Below are 27,260 nucleotides of genomic sequence, written 5' to 3' on the forward strand. Positions count from 1 at the left end.
GTTTGCCGCTTTGCACTTTCCCATCTAACTTCGTTGGTGGAGTTGGCGCGCTCTAGGCGAGCAGGCACATGGTGACAGACTCAACACTACCTTCCTGATGCTGACATTTCTTTCCTACTTATTCTTCCAGGTCGACTTCCTCCAGTACCGGTACCGCAGGTTTCCGGTGATATGGTGGTTCTGGCTTCGGTCATGACGGACTCACGCCATGTATATCGAGGAAGTCACCCATGCAGGGTGGCTCATGCTGCGCAGTCACGAACAAGGACGCCATCCCTTCACCCTTCAGTGATGGAAACCACATTGTCGAGATGCTTAATTGACCACTGGACTTCTACTCTTTGTCGGCAAGATAATTCAGAAACACCTCCACGGACTGGGGATGTCGTGGGGCTGCAAGCCAACCTACAAGACCAGGTAACTTCCCGAGGATAAATGCCTTTGAGATTACCAAATCTCATTCGTAAACAAACCCTCATCATTAGCTTTTGTGCCCTTCTTTGCGGGTCGGTACAAAATGTCAAATTGGCGCCATTGAACGTGTGTCGGTGCCGACGGGATGAAAGAGTGAAGGTGACCAACGGTCGGTGCAGTCGGTGCAGACCCCTCCCGCCTTCCTTCTTCTGCCACTACTTCTTCCCCCCAGCAAAACTCCTGAAAATTTCTCCCTCCTTCGCACCTTCCGCTCCTGCAGTCCATCATCATCGTCAATCTCGATCACTTCCCTTCCTTGGGTGCAGACTTTTTTTTTTTTGGAGAGTCTTCTTGTCTTTCCCCTCGAGGCGGGTTTTGGATTGCCTTTCCCTTTTTACCAGCGTCTATCCTCACTCCCACTCTCGCTCTCTCGTTTTCCTGGAAAGTTTTCTTCTTTTGAGGCCTTGAAACTCGACAGGTGAGGTCCCATCGATCTGTCGTTCATTCTTTCGCTGCGGTCCTCTTGTGGCGAGACAACACCAGCGCGTCGACAGTCTTGAAAATTACGAAGACGCCATAACTCCCATTCCTGCATCACACCATGGCGCAGGCGCGAGACATGGGATTCAACCCCTCCTCACCTCACTCGTCGAGCGGCTGTGCCGACTCGTACAAGCATGAAGGAACTCCGGATACCCGATTGACTGCGTTCTCACCGGATGACAACTCGGCGGCATCCAACAAGCTTCTCAACCGGACTCTGACCCTCAGCACCGCCACCTCCCAGGATGCACATTCTCGCCGTTTCCATTCGCACACCTCATCCGACGGCTACTCTGTAGCCCCAGCCAGCGGCTCCGACAAGGACCCCTTTGTTTCCACCTCGTCCATCTCCAAGCAGGACCAGAAACTGTCACCTACGGCCTCCTCATTCCTTCCTGTCTCTGTTTCTGGTCCCCTGGTTGCCCACGGATCTGTCAACGGGCCCCAGAATGGAATGCAAGGCTTACTGAACACCGTACAGCCGTCCTATGCCCAACAGGACAGCCCCAAGGCCGCAGACAAGCTCAGTACTGACCTCAATATCTCCCGTTACCTTGTCTTTTATTCGTCTCAGCCGATTAGGATCGCTGACGTTGAGGAGTATCTCCGGGTATGTGTCTTTGCCTCTTTTCCTCACACTCACATCGCCATTACAAGAAGTATGTAACTGACATACCTTCACAGAAGCTGGAGAGACTTGGTTCGCCTGTGCAGGGCAAACACCATGCCGTCCAAGAGGGAGTCAGAGTCTTGCTTCGTCTGACAGACATCCGTGATGCTCGCAAAGTTCACGACAATGTTCAGCTAGGCAATCCGGATTGGCGTGCAACCTACATTGCGCCTGTTGACTTTTTCCACGTAGGTCTCCTATACACGCGCATGTCAAGTTCATGACTAACTTGTCCAAACAGTTTGCATCTCCGGGTGCTTCGGTCGACCCAGTCTCTGAAGGGCAGCTCCTGGTTCTTGCCTTTCCTGGTTCGGGTTACGCTTTTCCCTATGCCCAATCTCAGGTGGAGGCAATCGTCTACAACTTTCTTCAGGATGAGGGGGAGTTGTTCGCTTTCCAGCGTCTGACTGATTCAACCCAAGGTCTCTTCAAGGCCATTGTGGAGTTCTCTGATGTCGACGTGGCCGTTGCCGTTGTTTCCAAGTTTAACGGTTTCACTGTCAATGTGAGCTACTACAGCCATTTCTCGGTTGATTCATGTGATACGCTGACATCCAATGCTACAGGGTATTCAGTTACTGCTGACTTTGTGCCAGCCGGACACGCCAGCTCTGGGTCTCGCATCAGCGGATGCCTATAACAATCCTCCCCGACCCCAGGTGCAAGATATCACCAGCATCTTCCAGAACATGAGCGTTGCCAGAACCCCCCAGTCAACCCGTCCTTTGGTTGGCGGTGGACGCGTCACTCAATCGCCTGCCAACATTTCCGTTCCCCAGCAGCAGATTGCTATGTATCCGGTGGTTTACCAAACTCCCATCAATAGTGGTAACCGCTATGTACTCGATCAGACCCCTACTCGCGACCATAGCGTTGCACCTCTGACTCCTCTGACGCCAATCAGTGGTGGGCTCTCTGTGATGAGTTCCTCCATCTACACGCCGCCCGCGACGCCAATGGCCATGCAGAATGACTATACCAGTCCTCGGAGCATGCAGCAATTTGGACGACCGGATGGCCGTCGCCAGAACGCCATGCGGGTCTCCAGATCGCCGTACCACAACGCGGCCGGACATCATAACCATGTTGATGTTAACCGTATTCGGGAGGGTATCGACGTCAGGACTACGGTAAGTGATTCCAAGACTCGATGAAGCAATGAAACTAACCTCACAGATCATGCTTCGCAACATTCCCAACAAGGTCGATCAGGCTATGCTCAAACGAATCATTGACGAGTCAAGCTGGGGCAAGTACGATTTTATGTACCTGCGTATCGACTTCGCCAATGACTGCAAGTAGGTTATAGCCCACCCCTTCTCATGCGAACATTTGCTGATTTGTTAGCGTCGGATATGCGTTCATCAATTTTGTTGATGTAAGTTTCCTCCATTACCAAACCCAAACTTAGTGCATCGATAGCTGACAACCCCAAAGCCCCTGGATATCGTCGACGTAAGTGCCATACTCTGCATTGCCGGATCAGAGCTAATACATTATGCAGTTTGTCAATACCCGGGGCAATCAGCGCTGGAACTGCTTCAAGAGTGATAAGGTTGCGGAGATATCATATGCCAGTAAGTTTAGCTGCACATGTCCCAAGAAACCCATGCTGATCTTGCGAAGCCATCCAGGGAAAGGATTGCCTTGTTCAGAAGTTCCGCAACAGCTCAGTCATGCTCGAGGCGCCTCACTATCGACCTAAGGTGAGAAAAAAAAAAAGAAAAAAAACTCCTACTCTGTTGGCTATTGAATTGTCACTAACCTTCGTAGCTGTATTTCACCTCCAACGGACCCAGACCTGATTTAGCTGGGCAAGAAGAGCCATTCCCTGAACCGGATAATCAGTCCAAGATGAAGCGCAGCTGTGAGAATGCTGAGCATGTCGGTAGGTTGGGAGTTGTGCCTCATAGATGAACGAATGTCACTCACACATGTATCAGGTCTGTTTACTCCGAACGCAGGTCAACACTTCCGCGATGAGCAGCGTCGTCGTCGCTCACAGTACGATCGTGGTACCAGACTTGCGGCTTTGGAGGAGTACGACTATGACACTCAGACCCAACCGCAGGCCATCTATCCCGCTCAGTGACTGATCGCTGTGAGCTAAAGTTGCTGTAAGCGTGCCAGCAGCACCGAGCTTCAATATCATCAGATAACACACAAAGACATGGCTCGAGACCATCTTTCCGCGCGATACATACATACGATATTTGACTTCCTGCAATATCCGACAGTTTATGAGAAGGCGTGGAAAATTTGGCATGGAATGGCCGTTTTGAGATCGGTGGTCAGCTTTTTGAAAGGTTTGTCAGATTTCGCAAAGCCACATGGAGAAAACCAGAAAAAGAGCAGCATCATTTTGTGCACCATGGGTTCTTGTTGGTTTGAGGGAAACGGCGAAAAGGCGGGTTTGAACGGTATATCGGCGGGAACCAGATTGGACTATGCCAAAGGGGTCATTGAAGGCCACGGCGGTCTAGGAAAGATGGTTGGCCCATGCCCGGATTGCCTGTTTTGAGAGATTGTGATGGAGAGTTGGTCCCAAGGGGCGATCAGTAATGTGTATTTTAGACCACAGTATACGGGTTAGGAGCGCAATGGACGGTTGATCCCCTTGGGAGAAATTGGAGTTCACATTGTGTTAATTTGGTATCAGCACCCACTTCAGGTCACCAGCCACTTGTTGTTCATCTTTAAGTTGCTCAAACGTATATTTTGCTATGGACTTGCTGGCATGCATGATCTCGCTAAACCCGACCACCAGGCATTATGTTATTATGAACTTGGAAGTTTCTGGTACAGCGGGCAATGGTTTCACGGTCTCTGAGCCAAGGTGAGTACGTGAAGGCCTGGCTCGGGGTCGTAGTGTTTGCTGCTGTTGATACTCAGTGGAATCCACCGGCATCAGACCAATATCGTCTTCCTCAATCCGCTCGCTACTTTCTTCGGCGGAGTTAGAACAAACAGGTACGTTCGTAACCCCGTTGTGGTTAGGCTCGGTGCTTTCTTGATATATTTCTAATGTTCTCTCTTGCGTCAACCCGCCAGACTCAAATTCCGACGATGAAGACCGAGACGACTCCTCCTGATCTGGGACGCATTCGGGCTCGGGTCCCAACGACGACTGCGTATACAACTGTGAATTACCATCGGCATCCTCTGCAGCCAGAACCTCGTCTATTGTCGTTGATGTCTGCCGGAGTGGCGATGTGTGAACAAGTGGGGTCCCTTCCCTGCTATCATACTCGGAGGTGGGAGTGAGCGGGAGAGCTTTGTCGTTGTTGCGTGGGTAAGCATATGAGTGTTGCTGTGTCTGTAACATGTGTTGATGTTGGCGTTGCCCGAGGTTGTGGTTATCATTCGGATGAAGCTGCTGCTGATTGCGTTGTTGTGCTGTCGCGATATCAACACCCGTGCTTGTTCCCACGGCATCTGCATCCTCGCCCGAGCCTGAACGTGCTTCTGCTGTTGCTGCTGCCGTCACTTGCTGTTGTACCCCAGACGTTGACACTGTCGTGGAGAAAGGAAACGGACTACTCATTCCCATACTCATGCTCATGTTGCTGATCCATCCCGAACCAGGTTTCATCGACCGTCGCTGGACGGCCTGAATGGGGGAATCAAACCAACCTCCACCTCCCCCTCCTCCGCCTCTTGAACCAGGCCTGCCTCCTGTTCCTCTATTACTGTTCAGCGCAATAGCCCCGCCGCCATTAACGCCACCACCACCGCCAGTCCTATTGAAGATAACCAATATCAAACAACTCAACAACAACACGCTCTGCAAAATCGCCATCCTCTTCTGAAACACCACCTCATCCGCCAACACGTTCAACCGTCCACTGAGCGCCACCACTTCGCGCTCCGTCTGCTCCCGCTGCGTCTCCAAAGCAATTACTGTGCTCTGCCAGATCTGGTCGTACTGCTGCCGCACGTTGCGCAATTCTGTTAATACCGTCTTGTTGAGCGTGTCCAGAAAGGTGTCGACGCGCGTGAGCTGGCGCCGCTCGAGTTTGGAGAGCACGTCTTGCAGGAAACGCGACTGTTGCTCGATGTATTGGAGGGAGAGCGAGGTGTTGGATTCTAGGTGCGTGAGGCGTTTGTGAACTGTTTTGAAGAAGGATTCTTGAACGGTAGGTGAAGGGGGGGCGGAGGAGGTCGGTGAGCCACCGTGACCGGCGCCCGAGGCGGGTTTTCGGGGTTGATTGTTTTTGTTTTGGCTGCTGTTGTTAAGGGGGCTGCCGCCGGTACCGGCGTTGGCGCTGGCGTTGTTGCCGTTGTCTTTGCTGTCGCTACGGCTTGTGGTGCCGGCTGTGCTGTTGCTGCTGCCAGAGGGCTTCGCGGCGGGAGAGACTGAAGGGGCAGTCTCATTGCTGGCGGTATTAGAACGAGATAGGGGGGCCTTGTTGCTGGGAGAGCCCGTTATGGTGCCGCTTACTTGAGGCGGTACTGGAGTGTGAGAGGCAGCAGAGCTGGCGGGTTGGGCCTTGGCTATTTCCTGAGGTTTGGATGCTGCTGAAGAAGCCTTGGGCACTAAAGTCTCGTGCACAGCGCTTCCGGTTGAGGCCTGCTCCTTGGCCGTATCGGAGTTTCTACCCTGTTTGTTGTCTGCTTCGGGCGATATGGCAGTGGATTGACCAGTTGTTCGCGAACGCAAGTCGCAAATTTCAAGAGAAAAGTCACGATAGAATACGGGTTCCCAGGGCGTGAAGCCCAGCTCCACGGCCTGAACAGGCTCGGTCTCCTGATGTGTCTCTTTTTCTAGTTCGGTGACAGTACTGGGCGCCGACTCACTCACAACACTCGGTTGTCCAACTTGAGGACTCGGCTGCTCAGGTTCAGGAGTCTGCGGTAACTGCTCCTGCACTGGGGGAGCTTCGATTGTCTCCTGCTCATCATCGTGCCTATCATCCGGCTCCTTCCATGTATCCAGCATCCTGGTTCCATGGACTCTGAGTAGCGATACAGGGCAGTAATACTCATTTCCGTAATGGCTGAGAAACTCGACCCGGATATACTTGGTGTATATCTGAGGATGTTCCACCGAGAAGGCCTGAATATCCCTCGAGTTCCTCGCCTCGAACGTTCCCAGCTCAACCCACTTGTCCAGCTTGACGGGGTAGCGGTCGCTCACGCTGACCTTGAACTGGCGGATCATGCTCGAGAAGAACTCAAAGTTTGCCAGGACCACCGTGTCAACGAGGATATCGTCACTCAGCTGGACAATGACAAACTTGCTCTTGGCATGACATTCGAGGAGCATGTACGAGTCTTTGTTTTCGACGAGAATGGCTTTGGCGTTCTTGGCCCCAGGGCTTGTCTTCTTAACAATGGCACCGGCGTCGAAGGAGGAGTACGAAAAGCGCTCCTTGCATGTCTTTCCGGCGTCCTTGCTACGATAGTATTGCGTTTTGCCGTCCTCGTGGACGACTTGGTCGTCCGTTCTGGCTTTGTCGCTGCCGTAATCGGTCGAGGGGTCACCCGAGGGTGAAGAGGTCAATTCCGAGACTTTTTCCGAGAGGGCGTCGAAGTTTAGGGGGTTTTCGCCGTCGTCTCCTGGCCGGTGGCTGTCGGTATCGCTGTTGGGGCCGTTCTGATCATGCTCGCCGCCTGTTCTCTGCTGTGCCGGCTGCTTCTGCCCGCCCTTGGTGTTGGCGGGGTCGCCAGACTTGCGTAGCATCATCTCCTTCCATTCTTCAAACGACATGAAAGTGCTAGCCGCCAAGTCCTCATCCTCCTGTTCCTCCTTTGTCTGCTCCTGTGTGTGTTCCGCCGAAGGCTTGGGCTGGTCCGGATGTTGCTGCTGAGTCTCGTTCGCTTGCGCCGGCGCTGCGGTTTCGTTACTGGGGACCTCAGAAGAGGTGGTGTCGGCGGCGACTGCGCTCGTAACGGCAGTTGGGGTCGTCCACGCAGTACGAAGACATTGTTGCGGTAGGGTATGGGTGATGTAGTTGACGGTTCTCGATTCACATACCGATGCTGGTTCTGGGAGTGCCGCTGCAACTGCGTGGAAACCCAGCAAGCCCAGGAAAAGAGTTGGTGGGGTGCGCATGGTTTGTACCCGTTGCTGTCTCAAGTTACAATGGCACGATGACAGTGTTGCTGTGCTCTATCCATGGCGATCTCGAACCTCCCCTTTTGGTGTGTTTAGTCGTCCAAGGGAGTTCGTTGTAGGCGTGAGGTGAATGTCCAAGTGTGTTGTACGCTGGTCGCGGTCGGCGTCGCAGTTGTGGTTGCCACAAGACGAACAATGCAGTGTCAGTGCCTTATCGGGACCCAGTTCGTTGTCGCCGTATACTCGCAGAGGAGCGCGATGATGATGATGATGGACACCGCTTGATGGAGGAAAGGGCTTTGTTGTCACCAAAAAGCGCCACCTTCGACTGGAAGTGGAAAACCAGCCACTTCGCCAGGTTATCAGTAGCGCCCTCGCTTCGTGCCGCTTGGGTCTAAAGGGAACGGAAGCCGTCCAAACTTTGTGTTTGTGTCAAACGGTCAAATATTGTTGATCTCGGCAAGGGTCAAAATATCAAAAACTCCAGGGGGTTGATTAGTGGCACATTATGACGCTACCTGGCCGTGTTAGACCAGGTGTCTGGCTTGGTTCAGCGATAAGCTGTGAAATCCTCACAGGGTTAGGGTTCATAGTAGAATATCCATCGTCGTTTAGATCAAGGAGCCGAAAAGGGCACCTGCAGTTACCTATCTTCCTCCCACACCATTCAGACTATGAATTATTTTCTTTTTCAAGATACCTAACTACTTACGCTTGTTACAATTGGTCCAACTGAGGCACATGCGGCCAAGTCAGCCATACCAAGTTGACAAATTCCCGTTATGTCTACTGCGGTGCCTGCTACGGCCGCCATTGCTACTTTTGCTCCAGTAGAATCAGCAATCATCTCCTCCCTCCCTCCCTCCGTCTATCCCACTCTCTACTCCTCTCACGATCATTGTACTTTTCGTATTGTCCCCCTCCCCTTTCACCCCTATCCGAGTCCATATGGCGATTTTTATGAAGCGAATCTTCTAAATCCCATCGTCTCTCCCGTTCCAGCCTCGCTCTCCTCTCCGATTCCTCCTTCTCCTCCTTCTCAACCTTCTCCTTCTCCCTCCCCACCCTCTTTTCGTCTTCTTCCTTTTCCCTCCACTTCCTCTCAAACCCCTCAAAATCAACATGCACTCTCAACCCCTTCGCAACCATCGTCCCAAACACCGCCCTCAACTCCCCACTGCTCAAGGCTTTCACCAATGCGCTGCCCCCGCCCTCACCAGGCTCTCCAGGCTCTGCAGTAGAACCAGCAGGGAACGCCGCCATATAAAGCTTCTTGCTCCACGGACAGGCGGCAACGGCTCTGTAAAACACATCCTTAAGAGCCTTAAGGGTGCTCGCCGCCTGCGCATCCGCCTTCTTTATACCACGCTCCCGGGTCCCTGCCGTGGCAGAGGATCCGTAGGATAAAGAAAGTGCATGAAAGTACACCTGCGTCAAGAATCGAATGTAACCGATCCATATGTCCACATTATATCTGCATGCAGAGGGATCCGAAACGGCGGCTTCGAAAGCGGCTTTGGTGGAATGGATTGTTGCGGCGCCGACGGGCCTGAGGCCGGCGCCGGAGAGGAGCTCGTATTCGATTGCGAAACGGTAGGTGGGGATTGGTACTGGTGTGTGACTACCTTCTGAGCTGCTGGTGTCCTTGTCTCTGGTTGAGGACAAGCTTTCGCGCACAATGGAGCGGACGGGGTCGCTGATCCGGAGAGTGGATTGCTCTGCCCAGGCGAGAAGGGAGAGAAAGAGCGTGTTGTGGGGGAAGAGACGGAGGAATTCGTGAAGATATTGGCGTAGGGTGGAAGGCTTGTAAGGGCCGTGATTTGCGTGGTGGTAGAGAAGGCGAGCGCCGATTTGGAGGAGTCGTTCGTGGAGGGTTTGGTGACCTAGGGAGCTCAGCTCGGTAGTGAAAGATTGTATGTTTGCGAGAGCAGAGGTGATGTTGCCTTGGCTTGAGTACTTTGTGCTGCCGCTGCTGTTCTCGGTTCTTGAGAGGTAGTCGAGAAGAGCAAGGCTTTCGGCATATTGGAGTGCCGGTTCTGTTTGGTGAGAAGAGAGGGAGTAGTCTCGCTTGGTAGAAAAGTGAGCTCTTGCTTTTAGGAGCAGAGCTGGCGATACCGGCAAGCCCTTCTCCACGTCTAGAGTAATGTCCACAGAAGACAACAGCCGAAGCAGAGCGAGTTGCATGTTTCCTGCGTTCAGGTGCATCCATACCCAGGTGTTCCATAATAGCTGGCTATCGGGGGAACTTTGGCTTGTTGCCGAGAGTAGTACCTTTTCGGCAATGCCAATGTTTCCGTTTGCAAATTCAATCATGGCGTAGGCATTATATAGTCTCGTGTTGGATGAGTACCGTTTCAGCAGCCCCTTGGCGACCTTCTTAACCCCCAAAGGTTCACTAAGCCATGCCAATGCCAGATAGTACTCGGCCAGTTGTTCAATACCGCAAGTAAGGACCAGATAATGGAGTGTCTCGAGTACCCAGGGAGGCCTAACATCACCATCCGCATCTATGCTGAGACTAGACCATTGACCGAGATACTGAAACCAGTCCTGCCCGGAAAAAAGGAGTTCTGGTGAGAGAGCCATGTTTCCACCTTGTTGCCCGAATAATGGTGGCTTTCGCTCTATCTCCACCGAATTCAAAACATCGTGGCCGCCTATTTGATCCAGCAAAGATTCAAAGGCTTGTCCACGAGGCGCAATGAAGGGATCTTTCAGCGCAGAAGATTTCGCGGTATTTGGAAGTCGACAGAATGTCAAAAAGGCATCAACTAGCTGAAGCTGTGCCTGCGGGAGCATTTGGGATGGGATCCACAACACCAAATCCTTGATATCCGAAAACATGACGATTCGGAATGGGTCATCATCTGTTCCTTCGTCCAGGGTACGAGCCGGCATTCGTGCCTTTGCCGCCTCTTGTCGTTCCAGCAACGCCCATGCCTCAAATGGATCCCTCGTCTGAGGAGGTCCTGATGGCTCCCTTGGTATTGCTTCTGGTGGGTCGGTCATAGCGCCCACGTCTTCAACAAAGTGACGCCAACCTTTGGCATTGCCCTCACCTATTCGTGGTACTTCGCTTTCCCAGAAGTCAGAAAAGTCCTCAATGACTGAATGGAAGTTCGAAGCGTTCTTGGGCCGGCAGAAGTTCAGTTCTAGAGTTGCTTGCCATGCAGCCACAGCCAGCTCAATGTAGCCAGAGTCCCGAAGGTAGCACGTTAATCTGACGAACACGTAAATCAGCTGGCTACACAGCATGACAACATTCTTTTCCGAAGATGCAGTTGCTAATGTGCGGTTGAGGAATTGCATCTTGGTCACCATGAAGGTCTTCGGTTCATCGTATGTGAAAGTTGCGACCTGCGAAAGCTCATAGTTTAGTCGTGAAACCCATAACAAGAAGCTGTCGGGGTTGGTCTTGGTGGTCTCTTCCCAGCGCTTCGCAAGCTGCTTGGGATCCCACACCTTTTCGCCCTCGCGCATCATTCCGTTCAACAAGGTCTCCTTCAAAGAGATGTCAAGTGCATGGGGAAGGGCCTCTTCATAGAGAGACAACTTGAGTTCGGCCAGGGCTTTTACCTGATCCCCAGTTATGACCTGGCCCTCAAGTTGATGCTCCATGAAGAGGGTGTCTTGCAACCCAATCAACTCGAGCCAAGCTTTGGTGTCCTGGGGGCTATTTTTGACCTGGCGATGGAGTTCAAGAGATCTCTTCTTGGCGCTTGACATGTCCGAAAGATGACTGCCCACCTTATTTTCGCTCTCTGAATCGGACAATGTCTCATCACCATCCGAGTCCTCATCCTCTGACTTGGCTTTGCCATAGATGGACCTGTAATCTGGTGTCTTGTCACCGTCCTCAGGCGCTGGTGATCGATCGGTACGTTGCCGTTTTCTGGGAGGCTCGAGAGATATGTAGTCGCCATCCTCTGCTGCTGATTCTCCATATTCACCACCCACACCAGGCTTGATGTGCTTTGCTTTCGCTCCCTTGGCTCTGGCCCAGGCCATCAAAGTCTTGTCTCCGAAGACCGAACCGTTGCCCCTACCCTCGCCCGGGCTTCGGATGGTGAAGACTTCCTTCGAACCTTGGAAAGAAACGGAGAGATACCCTGGGGAGCCGATGAATTTTCCAGCACCAAAGCGGCGATAAGATGGTATTTTTGAGCGCTCATTTCCGCCATAACGGAAAATCAAGGGGTCCTCACTTTTGTCAAAGTAAAACAGATCGGTATCCTGGCTGGTAGATGATGGCTTGTGGAGCGGATGACGGGCTTCTTTGATCTGTGAGGCAGGGCTGGCTGACCGTCTGCGGTGATGGCGATCTCGATCATGGTGTCGACTGTGATGTCTGTCATGCTGCCTGGCATGATGCCTGTCTCTGTCCCTCCCTCTTTCTCTTTCCCTCTCCCTCTCGCTATCACTGTCGTCCTTGTGACGGTCCCGATCATAATCCCTCCGGCGATGTCGTCTTTCACGGTCCTCCTTCTTCTCCCGATCTCGTGAGGAGCCTCGGAGTGTCAATGATCGTTTTTCGGAGTCTGCCTTGGGGGCTGGTGTGGCTGGTGCGAATGAGGTGAACTTGGGCACCGCGCGGCGTTTCACCTCGTTGGACGACATGGCGATTCGTAGGACTCCCGAATTTCCTCCATAAGTTCCAATCAGGTCTACTGGGTTTCGAAGGCTTCTGTCCGCAATATTGGTCGACGCGATGCCATCAAAGGTAAAGAAGGTTAGATGATGAAGACGAGACAGCTGGCAGTGGATGATTTGCAGTTGCCAGCGGTAACAGACGGGAGTGTTGGGTCTGAGGTCTACCTACAATACTGTAGGAGTGGCACAGTGAGAGGTGACAAGCCCGTGAACGCTATGGCCTAACGGGTGGACCCCAAGCGGACCCACCTGACTTTTACCGGCACGGAGCTTACCTACACTACAGAGAGTCAGTCCTTGTATACAAGTATACTGCCCGGGCATACTGGTAGTACACTTTACAACATCCTTTCCTACCTAAAGCTGAACCAAGGTTTCTTGCCGATTTGGGTTGCAAATTTGAACCAGCGAGACCAACACGGCGAGGCCATACTGAGGCAGATCGGCGCCATAAGTATCTCTATGGACATCGTAGTGTACGTATCGTCACCTCACGCCAAAGAATAACTTATCTCGTCCACTTTTTAACTTTGAGGCTTTTAGCGAGGCCGTACCCCGCATGCCAATAGCCGGGCATTGACCACTGGCACGGCAATCTTCAGACCTAGTGTAAAGCCGGACAATTCGAGATCCATGCAGCGCGAAGACAGCTCCACTGATCCCCAGCCCTCCAGTCTCTTCCCCAATCCCCGTTCTGTGAGTGCAGCTGTTACACTACTGGTCCATAGCAGATGTGGGTGTTCATCCTATCTAGTCTAAAAGTCCAGATGAGCAAGCGATCAAGATCAAAGCAAGATATTGTGAGACTTACTACATATGTAACCATGTCAGCCGAGCATGGTGGGTCTCTGTTCTTCAATCTGAGGTCGGGTCGGGTGCCAGGGTGTCACTAAGGTAATTTTTAGTGCTGGTGTGTGATCGGTGGAGCATTGCAACTCTCTGTCTTGGCTGCTGCGAAACAGCCGACGGATCCTTGGGCTGTTGGGTGGACGACAACGGTGACGGGCAGTGGGAAATGGCGCCTTATCGTACGACGGCACCACCCCCAACCCTAACCCGTCTGGGGTATGTATCTTCCCTGGACCCCTCCGTCTCCTCCAACGATGAAACCCACGACGGGGTTCCTTCGGGGTCCTTCTTCCTGGGACAACATCGTGGGGCTGCCTGATCATGACATAACCAGGCAGCTCAACGACTACCCTGGACATCTGCATGGATTGGCAGCAGGGGAAAGGCCTGGAAGATGCCCGAGTTCTTGTTGCTATCTTGTTCATATGTCGGTGCTGGCGTTGCATGAGACTTGAGGAAGCCATTCGAACCCCCGAATCACGCCCGCAACCCGAAGCTAATCCACCCCGGCGGGCCACAAAGGTTCTCTTGTCCTGTCGTTCTCTTCCGAGATACGCGATAGCGCGACAAGGACGGCAATCACCTCATGCACCACGCATGCTGAAGCCGGTTGGCGGGAAGCATGATGTGCAAACGGAGAGACTGAGGGACGGGAGGGGAGTTACACACTTAATGCCTCCCAGTCACACACCCTTCCCAGCTTCCCGCCTTTGCTTTACATATATGTACCGCGGCATGGCTTACTGCCGCCTGCATGCTTGACTTCCTCCTCGAAATTTTTTTTTTTTTTTTTTTTTTTTTGTTCTCCAAAGGTTTTTTTTTTTGTTGATTTGTGTTTTGACCTCTTCTCTCGATTCTCGGTATATCGTCACTTGATGCCGCTGTCGCACCCTCAAACGCCCCTATGAACTTCCCGTGATACCTTCGGAAAGCCCTTTCTGGCACGGTACCGACTCTCAGTCACACTTACTTTACACGGGTACCGATTACACCGATCCCAAAAACAGCCATCTGACAGCCCTTTTTGCTTTCCCTGACAGCTGCGCCTCGTGTCGAGTATCGAGTCCTGTTGGTGTTCGGGTCGGCTGTCGGCTTCAAGCTACGCCAACAAATATCCTGGGAGGAATCATATCCTACCTACCTATCAGGGTGCGCACGTGGGACTAGACACTGCCGTCATACCGGTCAGCCCTTCCCTTTTTATGCGCTCCTTTGCCGTCAGGTAGCCTCTTGCCCAACACAACCTCGACATCCAAGACACCAGACTCTTACGACGGTGACTTGCCGGCTTCCAGGCCGAGGGCGTCATTGCGACCAACGGAGAGCGCGGCGGTGATCAGTGTTTGTCTGGTCCAGGCTTTGTAACCATACCTTAGCAACGTGTCACTCACCCTTACAAGATTCATCTTTGGAGTTTTGACTTTGTTGCTTCCTGTTTTGCGCTTTCTCGGTGGCCGGCGCTGTTTCTTGGTTCAGCCCAACTGCGACATCACCCATCTCATCTGACGCCGACCTCTGGGAAAGTTTCGCCATCCCCCACGCAACGTCACCACATTCCTGGCTACAGTTTCCACCCTGGACTTGTCCTGCATTGTTTCTCGTTGCTTCAAGACAACAAGTCTCTAATGGCGGGGAGAAAACACGCGCCTCGGATGCGCGAGCTTCGCGATGGCCAAAACGACAGCAACCAGAACAGTCAGAACGACTCGGATGGTCTACTCTCGGCAGAACCTTCGCAACAGTCATATCTCTCGGTTCCAAGCTCGCCCTCAAGCTATCGCCGCACACGAGCCAACATGAACCAAGCTGGCGGTGCCCCTGATGAGCGCACTTCTCTACTGGGAACAACCCGTGCTTCGCGCATCCGCATAGCCAGCGCTCATGGCACGCCCAGGGCTCCCAACCTTTCTAGAAATCAGAGTTATGGCGGTAAGTTATCCCCGTCCTTTCGCATGTTGATACATTTTTTGACATTTGGGCTTTAGCAGGAGAAGGGACAGACACGGTACGAAGCAACCCACCGACTCGACACCATAGCCGCGCAAACTCCTGGGGCCAGCGCCTGATACGCGCCCTTGCCGACCGCCAGGAGGAACCCGTCTCCGAACCCAAAGGGTCCGTCTTCCCTGATGACCGCGTCTGGTATGACCAGTTCACCTCGACCGACTGGGTTCACGATAGCATCGCCGACGCTCACCGTGTCAAGGCTCTCCGCAGCCGGAAGGACTTCTGGGGCCGTGTCTATATTCTGTTCGACGGTGCTCAGGGGTGGATACTCAGCGCTCTGGTCGGCTTTATTATTGCTGTTCTTGCCTACATCGTCGATGTCACAGAATCGACATTCTTCGACTTCAAGGATGGTTATTGTGCAAGGGGCTGGCTGATCAGTGAGAAGAGATGCTGTCCACATGGCCCTTGCACCGACTGGCGGGACTGGGGTGAGGTCATGCATGGATGGCCGTTCGGAGAGCGCTGGACCGAGTTTGTCATCTACCTCGGCTTGGTGATTACTCTGGCCAGCGTATCTTGCTTGCTCACCCTGACTACCAAGACCGTCGTCCCCTCGGCATACCGGTTGTCGACACTGGATGAGAACCTGGCTGCTGCTCCAGTGTCTCCTGGAGGCAATGGGGATGATGGGGGCGACAGCCCCAATGGCAACGGTACTCCCAGCCGACGGGCATCCGTCGCTCCGCCCGCTGCTGCCCCTTCCATGATCTACTACTCGGCTGCTGGAAGCGGTGTTGCCGAGGTTCGCGTAATCCTTAGTGGCTTCGTCCTCCACGGATTCCTGGGTCTCAAAACCCTCATTATCAAGACTGTTGGCCTTGTTCTGAGCGTTGCGTCTGGTCTGAGTTTGGGCAAGGAAGGCCCATATGTCCACATTGCGACCTGCGTCGGCAACATTGCCTGCCGTCTCTTCAGCAAGTATGATCGCAACGATGCCAAGCGCCGTGAGGTTCTCTCTGCCGCTGCCGCCGCTGGTGTGGCTGTTGCTTTTGGCGCCCCCTTGGGCGGTGTGCTCTTTGGACTGGAAGAGGTAGCCTACTTCTTCCCTGCCAAAACACTCTTCAGGACCTTCTTCTGCTGCATCACGGCGGCCTTGACGCTCAAATTCCTCAATCCATATGGAACCCACAAGATCGTCATGTTTCAGGTGCGCTATCTGATCGACTGGGAGTACTTTGAGCTGGTTAGTTTTATCCTTGTCGGAGTTCTCGGTGGCGCGGCCGGTGCCCTCTTCATCAAGGCCTCTCGCAAGTGGGCGGTGACGTTCCGCAGAATTCCTATCATCAAGAAGCATCCTCTTCTGGAAGTTGTCCTGGTCGCCCTTGTCACCGGCCTGATCGGCTACTGGAACGGTCTTACCAAGTTGCCTGTTGCCAAGCTACTATATAACCTCGCGGCTCCATGCGATGACCGGGACAACAACCTGGAAGATCTCGGCCTTTGTCCTGATTCCAAGGCCGATATACCGCCCATCCTGTGGCACTTGCTCTGGGCTTTCCTCATCAAGGGTCTCCTAACCATCATCACCTTCGGCATCAAAGTTCCCGCGGGCATCTATGTCCCGTCCATGGTAGTCGGCGGTCTCATGGGCCGGCTCATTGGGCACATGGTGCAATGGCTCGTCCTCGCCTTCCCCGATACGGCCATGTTCAGCAGCTGCAACAAAGTCTCTTCCGTCTCGTGCATCCAACCCGGCGTCTACGGCCTGATTGCCGCCGGCTCCACCATGTGCGGCGTGACCCGCCTGTCCGTCACGCTGGCCGTCATCCTGTTCGAGCTAACCGGCAGTTTGGATTATGTGCTCCCTTTTAGTTTGGCCATCCTGGTGGCCAAGTGGACGGCCGACGCGATCGAGCCGCTCAGCATTTATGACTTACTAACGGAAATGAACTCATACCCGTTCCTCAACAACAAGCACAAACCCGTGTTCACCTCCGAATTGATCGACATCGTTCCCCGTGTGCGGCGCGAGCGCATCATCGACATCTCCAATTCGCCGCTTGTGCCGGCCACGTCGCTGCGCTCCAAGCTCGAATCGCTGCACAGGGCCGGCGAGCTGGACGGTGGTTTGCCAATTATTAGGAACGACATTCTGGTGGGCCTGATCCCAGCCCCGGATCTGGAGTATGCGTTGGATAACTTGCCGGATGAGAGCACGGCACTTTGTTTGATGGCGAATGTGCCAAGTATTGATGATAGTGATGATGAGGAGGGTGGGGGCAGGAGGGATCCGACGGATTTCACGCCTTACATTGATCCGGTCAGTATCTTCTTTTCCTGCATGTTGGAAGAAAATATTGGCAGATTATTACTGACGCATGGACCCAAAAACAGGCACCAGTGGCTTTGGATATCCGATCCCCTATGGACTTGGTCTACGAGCTTTTCGTCAAGTTGGGGCTAAGATACATCTGTATCTTAAGAGATGGCAAGTACGCTGGCATGGTTAGTTGATTTCCTCCCTCCCCTTCCCTTTCATTCCCCAGCAGTTGCTTCCGGATCTTCTAACATATTCCCACGAACAGACACATAAGAAGACCTTTGTCAAGTATATGCGTGAGTTGGAGGAGCAAGAGGGCAAAGAATGAATTCTCTTTTAGGTTTTCGGACCAGATTTCGGACCAGATTTTGCTTGTCCAGACGACATCACACATCTGTCTTTTTCATTTTGAAGCGGGGAAGCATTTATGGAGGAGAGTAAGGAGGAGAGAGAGTGTGTGCAGGAGAAGAGATCTGGTAGCATTTATCTGTACATGGATTTTTCCTTTGTCTATATTCTTTGGCATGGCGTCCATACCGGCGTCTCAAGGTGTTTCTGGGGCGTCGAGGAGTTGACATTCGCATATTATATTTCTTTTTGGCATCTTATCATGGTCTAGAGATGACCCACTTTCGTTCTTAGATCTATAGAAGTTTTTAGCGTAGATCCATCTACCATTCTTGGTCGCTTACAGGGTAACTTGATACGAACAGGAGCGGTCGATCGAACATCACTGATGTTAATCAGGAACAGATGACGCTCATGCTATCTCTTCCAAAGTGGTACTTGGTTACACACGTTCACCCCGTTTCCGGCTATATAATTCCAACAGTCTGGGACTTTATTTACAATTACACAATAACCATGATCCATTCTCTTTTCCAACGCTCGTTTTTGCGGTATGCCAAACTCTTTGCCCTCTAGGTGATCTTGCTGGGGGTAGTGACGTCTTCCCTTCTATCATCCCAACCCAAACACCTCGCCACATCCAAACGCCCATCCATACATGGGATCAAAACATCCAACCCACCTCCAGGGCTAATAGATAGCAGTCAAATCCAACAAACCAATCTTCTACCTCCAAAACCAACACCCCCCCCCTGGCCAAGCAGGCTTAATCAATAAAGATCTTAGCTTCCAACCCCCCATACATCTCCAAGAACCCCTTGAACAGCCCAATAGCATGCTCCACATCCCAGCTCCCTCCCGTTTCCCTAATCGAATGCATCGACAACTGCGGATTTCCCAAATCCAGCGTCCTGACACCCAGCTTAGCGCTAAGCATAGGCCCAATTGTGCTTCCACACGGACTATCATTCCTGACAACAAACACCTGCAACGGCACCTTGGCGCGCTTGGCCACCTCCTGCAGCAGCACGATGCCCGGTGAATTAGTCGCGTACCGCTGGTTGGCGTTGACCTTGATCACCGTGCCCTTGTTCATCTCCGGTCTATGATTGGTCTCGTACTTGCCTGCGTAGTTGGGGTGTACCGAGTGGGCCATGTCGGCAGAGACCAGGAAGGAGGTGGCGAGGGTTTGCTCGAAGGCGGTTTCGGAAACGGGAGTGGTTTCGGTGGAGTCAGCGTTCAGGGAAGGGATGACGGAGAGGCGGCGGAGAATGGCGGGGAGGAGGTTGGAGTCGGCGCCGTGGGCGCTGAGAGAGCCGATTTCTTCGTGGTCGAAGCAGGAGACTAGGCGGATGGAGGGGTCGTTCTCCAACGAGGAGTTGGAGGAGACAGAGTTGATCAGGCCCCTGACGGAGCAGTACGTCATGTTGAGATTGTCGAGGCGGGCCGAGAAGATGAACTCGTCATTCAGACCGCCGAGGCAAGAGGGCTGTGTGTCGTACAAGATCAGCTCAAAATCGACAATATCCGAGGCGGACGAGATGCCGGCGGCGGAGGCGACGACGGAGAGGAACTGCGAATGGTGGCGGTCCGTCATGGCCTTGAGAGGCTGGAAGTCGGCATCGGCCTCGGCGTTCTCCTCGGGAGCAGCAGCAGCTTCGGCGGCGGCGGGCTTGTTGAGCTCTTTCTCTACCAGACCGACAATGGGCAGCAGCTCATCCTCCTTGTTAGGGTCAAAATTGGATTGGCGATGCAAGTGGATCGCCAGAGTGGGAACACGCAGGATGGGCTTGTCGACCTTGACCAGCTTCTGGACAAAGTTGCCGTCGCCATCCTTGACGAGCACGCGGCCGGCGACGCTGAGGTCGCGGTCGAACCAGGTGTGCCAGAGACCGCCGCCGTAGAGCTCGACGCCAACTTGGAGGAAACCATGGGCGTTCCTCTTGCTGGCGGGCTTGACGCGTAGGCAGGGCGAGTCGGTATGGGCGCCGATCATGCCGATGGGGTTGCCGGGCTTCCACTTGCCGCCGACGGCGAAGGCGACAATAGAGGAGCCGTTGCGCGTCAGATAGTACTTGCCGCCTGGCTGGACGACCGAGGCCCAGTTGTCGCGCTCGCGAATGAGCTTGAAGCCGGCCTTCTCAAACAAGGCGGCAGAAGTGGCTACGGCATGGTAGGCTGCAGAGAGTGTGGGGAGTTCACGCCGGTCAGCTCACGAGCTCGTGATGTCGAGCTTTTAATCAACGACAACTGTACTGGAAACGAATTGGAACATACGAGTGGGAGAGGCATTGACAAAGTCGAGAAAGCCGTAGGCGGACTTGGGGGGGGCCATCCTTGCAGCAGTAGATGAGAAGTGGCAGCGGACCACGTGGAAAGGAACGGAGGAAGCTGTGTTACTGTTGGGTCTAAGACTGAAGCTATGGATGGCAGCCGAAAAGAGACGCGGTGATGGTGATGCTCGAGGGGTGGCGAGCATTGAGGAGCTTGTCGCCGTGTGAGAAAATAGGATATCGAGATCTCGTATGTCGTGACGGACCTACGCTAATGAGGGGGTAGGTAGGTACTTTTTTGGTTTTTGGTTTTTGATTGACGACGGGACGTCGGATCCTAGGATAGGATAGGCGGGGTAGCTGTCATTCACCCAGGTAGGAAGGTAAGGTATGTACTAACATTCTCCAAGTTCTTTTGTAGCTTAAATGTTAGTCAGGCAAAGCGGCAGGAAGGTCCCGTCTGTTGCGGGGAGCCCGGGGTTAAAGGCGGCCATGGTTCATGGATGATGGATGGGTTCATCTCCGCAACGACATCGTGAAGCTTGACAGCAACCTACGAACGGGACGTCCGTATCGCTTCTCGCTTTGCGCATTGTCTGTTTGTAGGTATTAGTGACGAGAGTCAATATATATCTCGTCACCAGGACAACCTCAAAACTCTCGTCTCTTACCAGTATCTGGTAGATTGAATATGGTGTCACTGAAATACCCATGTCGAGGTTTAACCCTGATCTGCCCTGTTACCCAATCCGATGCGATGCATCACTTTGGCACCTTCAACCCTCCAGATGCCTCCTATTACTTGAGGGGTTACCGGCCGCATAGATGCTCAGACGATGCAGACATCATGCCTCAATCACAACCTGGTGCCGGCAGGCAAGACAACTTGTCCTTTCTAGCAGGATTCGCCGGTGTTGCACCACAGCTGTCGTAACCTCCCCAGAGATGTGTAGTGTACATCTCTGCAGACATTTACTTTGTTAGCGTGGTGGGATTGCAAGTGGCAATGACTTTGTTGATCCTACAGAATATAATTGGTATGCCCGCCGCCAACCAGCCAAATTCTGTGGGGTGTTGGTACCGCACTATCAGAGTAAACGCCGGCAGAGGTGTACCTCCTCTTTTCCTCTTCAGTCCATGTTAGTGGTTCACGGCTATTGGTCTATCTTGTGTGCGAAACAGCAGAGGTGGAATGGCGAGACCATTCACATTTCACCATGATTTCAGTTCGCTTTGTTTGAAACGCTCTTTGCTGGATCCATTCGGCAGTGGCCCCCTAATCTGGGGTGGACAAAACAATCAGACAATGCTCGACCTCATCAACCAGGGGCAATTGGGAAATCGCTTTCGCCCCCCATTTGAGATGAGACATGGCTGTTTTCCTTAGGGTGTTGACTTGCATTACCTACCTCAAAAACGGGCCTTTTCTTTTGCTTTTGTCTCGTCTTGCCTTGCCCAACTTTTACCTTGCTGAATGATGCTCATCTCTCAGTGGCTCATGCACCTGCTCGGGCAAAATCATTCGAGCGGCCTGGGACAGGGCAGCCTTAAGCACTGGAGCCAGAAAGACGAAAGACGAAAGATGAGATATGGACCCTAATTGCTGTTTAAAAAGATCGACCGTGGGTGAAAAGAGCTAGATTGTGTTGCCTTGGACCTGACAGACCTGCCCAATGAGCGAGGTTGGGGGCCAAGAGGCGAGGGGCCCTGCCTCCCTGGGCCAACAGGTAAAGCGTCCAGGACTCCCAGCTCCCTTTTGGGGCCAATTTAAAAGAGACGTCGTCCGAGAAAAAGAAAAGTAAGCACAGAGGAGGGAAACCAGAACAGGACGGTGATTCAGATGGGGAACGACTGGAAGATCAAAATCGGAAAACCTAGCTGGGGTGCAAAAGGGCAGTCATCCTCACGCGGCAGAGGGCTCGCGATTCACAGTCTGCGAAAGGGCGACGACCTGCTGATAATGACACGGATGACTCCCGTCGCTATAAACCCCGAACGGGCCGTTTGTCGTTTATCAGAGCCAACTGCCGACCAACCCCACGACAGCCGGTCGAATACTAGCTGTTGAAAATATGATTTAGTCCTGAATCATTTTGTTAGCAACCGGTCTGTCGTACACCGGCTCTCTACTGATAACCTCTATAGCTTGAACACTCAATGACATCGCAGCCCTGGGAGATGATATTTGTTGTTCTGTCGAATATGAATTGTCGACAGGTTGCGACGGGCATACAGGTACGTACCGCTGCCACGACGATCGGTTGGCATAGCACGGAGACCAATCAAATCCCAGCAAGGTTGCAAGAGGCCCCAACACTACACGTTAAATACTAGTAAGTACAGTGATGGTACTACACCCCGCGGCCGTCAAACCCACTGCATCAGAAACTGAATTCCTACCTATGGCGCACTGTGTACGTTTCTCCGCCCTTTTTCGCTTCGTTCGTTCCCAGTCCCCCATGCACTCATCATACATCCCATCCATCCTTCACCCCCCAGCAAGGTCGGACTAGAAGACTTCGTCAAGCTCATTTCGAGCAACGTAATACAGCAGCCAGCTGCTATGAAACAGCTTTTGCTCTCGCGTTCTGTCTGGTCTGATTTCAGCTGACATCTTCACTTCCACGCTACGACGTTTGGCAACCCGACAAGCAAGATTTGAAGGCAGTATGCTCATTGTCTACTCGGGCACGTTTGTCGGTGAATCAAGGCCGTAACCACCTCACCGAGTCTCGAGGCTACCAATGCCAAAGCCAGCCAGCCACCATGTTACCGTCAGAAGACATCCAAAAGGAAGCTTGGATGGTACAAGGTGGGTTACACCAAGTTCATGTTCTAAGTCTTGGGCACATTATATTGGTTTGGCAAGGACATGATGAGGACACCACACGAGAGACGAGGGCCCCGTGGCAGGAAACTCTGGAATGGCAAACCTACACGTGGATTTCCCGTTGCTGTACAAAGCTCACGGAGACACTCATCGACACACAAATCAAATATCAAAAGGCCCTTCCTGTTATGCTGATCCGAGGTCGCCAATCTCATTTCCACAGTCGATCAGTATTCCCTGCCAGGGACCAGGTCAATGACCATCAAATCCGGCAGCACCCCTTCCTATCGACGGAAAGTCCCAGTGTCAGCCTGCCAGGGTTTTCCAGGGCGAATGATCACTGCACAGACTCCGGACAGTGAAATCAGGGTTTGGGTGTTACGTGCATAGGAGATCCTTGCGCGCACCTTTACCACTGTCGACACCATAAGGCACACAGTACAATGACGAGAAAGAGAAATGCTAATGACGGCTGAATTCAAAGCGTTTTCAACCACAGCCATGTTTCGTCCAACTATGCTGATCAATTTGGCAAACCATTCAGCGCAAGTGGTTTTCCAGTCTCGATACTCATCACCCGGAAGCTTGTGATGACCCTGGATCGACAATACAAAGGCTTCCCGGTTCTTGTGCCTCCGTTCGAGGTTGAAGGTCCCGGATATCGCAGATGGTGGCACCCTTAGGGACCCAATCGCCAGCATCCCTCTGCCGCACTTTTAGATCTCTTCTTCCTGGTTCCTTGACCGCTGCAGAGTATTTCTGAAAAGAGAAGAAAGGCCGAGTGAAATCGGTCCTGCCTGCTAACGTGCAATTCAAGAGACAATGGGGAACGGAGGACATCTTGATTGTGACCCAAGACGTAGCCGCGAACCGTAACACCGACAGCACCTAAGTTGCAGGGTCCTGAGTCGGCAGGCCATGGCCCCAAGTTCTTAAGAGGATTAACTTGACCCGCTCTTGCCATTCTTGGGAAGCCTTATAGTGGTTGCCATCAGGCTTTACGCGTGAGAGAGACCTCGAGGTACCATGAACTGCAAAGCCCATCATTATCAGAACAGCAGATGCAATCATCCCCGCAACGCCGCAATTTTCGACCTACAGAGGGCATTCTCTTGTCATTAGGCATTCATTCTGCGCTCGCCTAAAAAGGTCTAGCAGCGGCACCTAGAGTAGCGTGCTTGTACCTCAAACCCCGACTCTCAAGTCTTCGATTCCCGGTAAGTATTTGTCAGTCCAGTGTTATGCAAAGCTGATGCCGGTGCGATGGATACAGTTAGCCCAAAGCGGGAGTGCGAAAAAGATGAAAGTAGGACAGAGTTCACTGATAGGTAGGCGAAAGATATTTGTAAACTAACTCTCAACGTTTCAATGTACGGAGAAGAAGATGAAGAATTCGGTTGGTGACAATGGTCAAGGTACACGTGTACACCACGGTCTACGACACAGGTATTTGACTAGGTTCCAGGCTGTTAGTCCCAGAAGCTAGTCATGGCCTTGAGTGATTCGCTGAAAACAAGCCATGCAAAACGGTACGAACGGCCCCAGGTCCTCCCAAGAAATCTGTTCCAAAAACAAAAAACAGTTCTGAAAACAAAGGCTTCGAGATCCCTACGGAAGGAAACGTCGGCGATCATACATCTCATGATCTCCTGCAAACCCAAGCGGGATGAACACTTCGACCCAAGCCCCAGCGCCCAGGGGCATCAACCGAACCAAACCTTTGGCATCGCTGTTGCATTCCACGCATCCAGCTGCGATCTACCTATGACCTAGGTCTACACTGCAGTGGATTAAACGTCACCTTGGAGTTGCGATGAAAAGTACCATTTCCGAAGAGCCTACAGGGGATGTTGGGGAGGAAGCTTGCACCCCCGGATACATATGTCACGCAGATCATGTTACCTCGACATATTGGGAAATTGAGGTTCGCTTTGACTAGTGTGATCTGTGATCGCTCGGGAATCAAACGGGTGGGTGGGCGAGATATGTAAGCGAGTCAACAAAAGTGTAAAAGGGTCAGCCTGAGGGTGCCATGAACGACGACATGGCTGTAGGTCATAGCTTGATAACGGGCAGAAATATGAATCAATTGAAGGTCTTGACGATGAGTTAGAGTTAGGATCTCGGGCCAACCTCTACCTACAAACAAGAGATTAACGACAACTTGGAAAAAAAAAAAAAAAAAAAAAAAAAAAAGAGAGAAAAAAAAGGGCTGTTCCACTGTGTCCTCACAAAATCTGTAATACAGAGATCGCCTCCACAGCCGCGCGGTACTAGTACATAGGCAAGCGAAAGAAGCGAAGAGGTCGTTTGATCGTTAGCCGCTGAACGGTTGGCGCGCGAGCAGGTTTCGTTATTGTTTCTTTGTTGCTACCTACCTAGAGGAGATCTCAGGCATTTTATTTTTCTTGCTGGTGTTCTGTTGGGCGCCATACAGCAACCGTTCGGGCATAATTTTCCTGAGTTGGTACTTTGGTACCTAGTTGGAAAAATCAGCTAGCGAGTGATGGAAAGGACAACCTATGTACCTAGCATGTAGCGATATGAGAGCCTCGCGGGTTCGGGTTGACCATGGTTTTTTGGGCCCACAGGGGCAGCCCAGCAATTAACGCTTGGACCTCAGACGGACGGGATCGGCCCTGTTTTTGGTTGCGACAACGCCGACCGTAGTTCCTTCCCGTCTCCCGCCGTCCAGGGTAGAGGTATGAAGAGATGAACCGTAGCCGGAAAATAAAAATAAAAATTTGTCCATTTTCCAGCTGGCCTGGTGAAGTCCACTCGCAGTTCCACGAAGGTGAGCTTCACCATTCGATGCTATCATATGCGGTATAGTGAGCGTGATACCACGGCACGATGACAGCGAGTTCTTCGAGACCCACTTTGATGTGTGGCTGTCGGTGGACATGGACCTAAGAGCCCGCCGTGGGTCGCACCTCTCTTTCCATATGACTGTGAAATGTGTGAATGCGCCGTGCTCGTTCCGTCTCCTTGCAGATGGTCAGTCATTTGCCCGATCACACCTCTCACCGTGTTTTTACGTTCTAGATGAAAGCGAAGACGGCATCGATGTTGATGACATGACACGAGAGAAGCGCAAGCGATCATCTTCAAGAGCAATGCGAGATCCAGATGCATCTTGCTGCCCCTCCACCCCACCGCCGACCTGCGAAACCTAGGTTGTTGGCGCTGATCATCCAAAAGGCCTGGCGTTGGGGCCTGGGGGCTGCCAGGGCAGAGCCAAAATATGCTGGATGCACACCTCAGCTCAAATTCCGCAAACGATGACGGTATCTGCTGCTTTTCTCGGGGTTTTCTTTTGCATCTCTAAGGTGGCGGGTTTTACTATAGTACCGCGTAACAAAGTGGAAAACATCTCCTACCTACGTATGTACCGGGCACACAACGAAATAACTTTACTGACGATACTCAATTCGCGAGAACCATACTATCTTTATCCAGTCAGGGCAGGTCCCGGTTGTGCCGAGTTACGATTCATCTTGAGTGGAAGGTGCAGGTGCCTAGAGGTAAGGTAGCTATGCTTGTAATACGTAACACGGGCTGACAAAACGTTATGGTGACCGAAGGCACTCCAGCTACCTAGAGTAAATATGACTTGACGCTGTCACCACAGTACATACCTAGGTACCTACCTCTACTGTACTTGCCCATGTTTGATTTAGTCAAGGTGCGCAAATAGCCCAACTGGCTTACGTGGACAAGTATAGTCACTCACTTGTACCCGCCTTATCGCCCATTGCCGTGGTGACGTGCCCATCGTGCATGTTTCCATCATCACATCCACAACGCCCGTCTTCTTTCTCAAAAAGAAAGAATGGAGAAAGCTGGATCGTTGACTCCGAACCACAATCAGAAACTCCCATGAGCTGTAATATGAGAAGTTGTCGATAGTCCTCCTGGGAGATATGAGACTCAGCGGCACTCAGGGAGGTGCCGTACATCCAGCAGATCCGGCCGGGGTGAGGATGCGACGTCGATCTTGGGGGATCTTCCTAGTACAATGGAGGACAGACCGTTTGATGACCGTGATTATGTCCAGAACGCCATCGCTAGCCTAAGGGGAAAGTGAGTTGCCGCGGATGATGTCTATGTAGATACATAGACAGACACTGACAATAGTCACATATCGTTCGTCTTCAGCCCACCTCTTGCTGGGAATGGGTAAACTACCCAACGATACTGGGGCTTCCTCGAGAGCGGATTACTGATACACTGGGGAGCGTACCTATGAGGTTTATCACCATAACTAGCGGATCTGGTCGATCTTCGAAGTGTTCTCTCTGGCGTAACAGGTAAGTGGGTAAACTGAAGGTATACATATACACTCGTTAGTAAGG

The 27,260-nt window shown here is 52.5% G+C and overlaps 7 protein-coding genes across 7 annotated transcripts; 4 read left to right on the top strand and 3 right to left on the bottom strand.

Moving 5' to 3' along the window:
- Window positions 1-1,015: 1,015 nt before the first annotated feature.
- Window positions 1,016-3,719, top strand: B0T23DRAFT_313394 (RNA recognition motif 2-domain-containing protein; the record flags this gene model as incomplete). Its single annotated transcript, XM_062834741.1, has 11 exons — window positions 1,016-1,567; window positions 1,642-1,815; window positions 1,869-2,132; window positions 2,194-2,757; window positions 2,804-2,925; window positions 2,975-3,005; window positions 3,065-3,082; window positions 3,132-3,204; window positions 3,254-3,333; window positions 3,401-3,515; window positions 3,571-3,719. The coding sequence occupies 11 exons, from the start codon at window positions 1,016-1,018 to the stop codon at window positions 3,717-3,719; spliced, it is 2,142 nt and encodes a 713-aa protein (XP_062694152.1).
- Window positions 3,720-4,322: 603 nt separating this feature from the next.
- On the bottom strand, window positions 4,323-6,674 carry B0T23DRAFT_377313 (uncharacterized protein; the record flags this gene model as incomplete). The annotated part of the gene is made up of 1 exon (XM_062837025.1): window positions 4,323-6,674. A coding segment is annotated over exon 1 (2,164 nt), but the record flags the coding sequence as incomplete, so codon positions are not given.
- Window positions 6,675-8,279: 1,605 nt separating this feature from the next.
- On the bottom strand, window positions 8,280-12,618 carry B0T23DRAFT_377316 (NRDE-2, necessary for RNA interference-domain-containing protein). The gene has a single exon (XM_062837026.1). The coding sequence runs from the start codon at window positions 12,300-12,302 to the stop codon at window positions 8,529-8,531; it is 3,774 nt and encodes a 1,257-aa protein (XP_062694154.1). The 5' UTR covers window positions 12,303-12,618; the 3' UTR covers window positions 8,280-8,528.
- A 2,033-nt stretch (window positions 12,619-14,651) lies between these two features.
- Window positions 14,652-17,765, top strand: B0T23DRAFT_116221 (chloride channel). The gene is made up of 3 exons (XM_062831951.1): window positions 14,652-15,113; window positions 15,170-17,454; window positions 17,529-17,765. Exons 1-3 carry the CDS (start codon window positions 14,810-14,812, stop codon window positions 17,646-17,648), a joined length of 2,709 nt encoding a protein of 902 aa, XP_062694155.1. The 5' UTR covers window positions 14,652-14,809; the 3' UTR covers window positions 17,649-17,765.
- Window positions 17,766-18,320: 555 nt separating this feature from the next.
- On the bottom strand, window positions 18,321-20,738 carry B0T23DRAFT_116243 (aspartyl aminopeptidase). Its single transcript, XM_062831952.1, has 2 exons — window positions 20,080-20,738; window positions 18,321-19,980 (listed from the first exon to the last, which is right to left on the bottom strand). The coding sequence occupies exons 1-2, from the start codon at window positions 20,279-20,281 to the stop codon at window positions 18,569-18,571; spliced, it is 1,614 nt and encodes a 537-aa protein (XP_062694156.1). The 5' UTR covers window positions 20,282-20,738; the 3' UTR covers window positions 18,321-18,568.
- Window positions 20,739-21,635: 897 nt separating this feature from the next.
- Window positions 21,636-23,588, top strand: B0T23DRAFT_440244 (uncharacterized protein; the record flags this gene model as incomplete). Its single annotated transcript, XM_062840720.1, has 5 exons — window positions 21,636-22,053; window positions 22,221-22,310; window positions 22,683-22,887; window positions 22,945-23,224; window positions 23,405-23,588. The coding sequence occupies exons 1-5, from the start codon at window positions 21,916-21,918 to the stop codon at window positions 23,586-23,588; spliced, it is 897 nt and encodes a 298-aa protein (XP_062694157.1). The 5' UTR covers window positions 21,636-21,915.
- A 2,486-nt stretch (window positions 23,589-26,074) lies between these two features.
- B0T23DRAFT_377329 (uncharacterized protein) lies at window positions 26,075-26,496 on the top strand. Its single transcript, XM_062837027.1, has one exon. The coding sequence runs from the start codon at window positions 26,157-26,159 to the stop codon at window positions 26,436-26,438; it is 282 nt and encodes a 93-aa protein (XP_062694158.1). The 5' UTR covers window positions 26,075-26,156; the 3' UTR covers window positions 26,439-26,496.
- Window positions 26,497-27,260: the final 764 nt, after the last annotated feature.

Source organism: Neurospora hispaniola, assembly GCF_033458365.1.
Source record: "Neurospora hispaniola strain FGSC 10403 chromosome Unknown B0T23scaffold_3, whole genome shotgun sequence".
Lineage (NCBI taxonomy): Eukaryota > Fungi > Ascomycota > Sordariomycetes > Sordariales > Sordariaceae > Neurospora > Neurospora hispaniola.

Excerpts from the sequence above, each read along its gene's own strand:
- B0T23DRAFT_116243 (XM_062831952.1), bottom strand. The coding sequence starts at position 20,281 with ATGCTCGCCACCCCTCGAGCATCACCATCACCGCGTCTCTTTTCGGCT. Across the intron at positions 19,981-20,079 it reads TGTCAATGCCTCTCCCACTC|CCTACCATGCCGTAGCCACT; the intron begins GTATGTTCCAAT and ends CACTCTCTGCAG.
- B0T23DRAFT_116221 (XM_062831951.1), top strand. The coding sequence starts at position 14,810 with ATGGCGGGGAGAAAACACGCGCCTCGGATGCGCGAGCTTCGCGATGGC. Across the intron at positions 15,114-15,169 it reads TAGAAATCAGAGTTATGGCG|CAGGAGAAGGGACAGACACG; the intron begins GTAAGTTATCCC and ends TTTGGGCTTTAG. Across the intron at positions 17,455-17,528 it reads TCACGCCTTACATTGATCCG|GCACCAGTGGCTTTGGATAT; the intron begins GTCAGTATCTTC and ends ACCCAAAAACAG.
- B0T23DRAFT_377316 (XM_062837026.1), bottom strand. The coding sequence starts at position 12,302 with ATGTCGTCCAACGAGGTGAAACGCCGCGCGGTGCCCAAGTTCACCTCA.
- B0T23DRAFT_377329 (XM_062837027.1), top strand. The coding sequence starts at position 26,157 with ATGCACACCTCAGCTCAAATTCCGCAAACGATGACGGTATCTGCTGCT.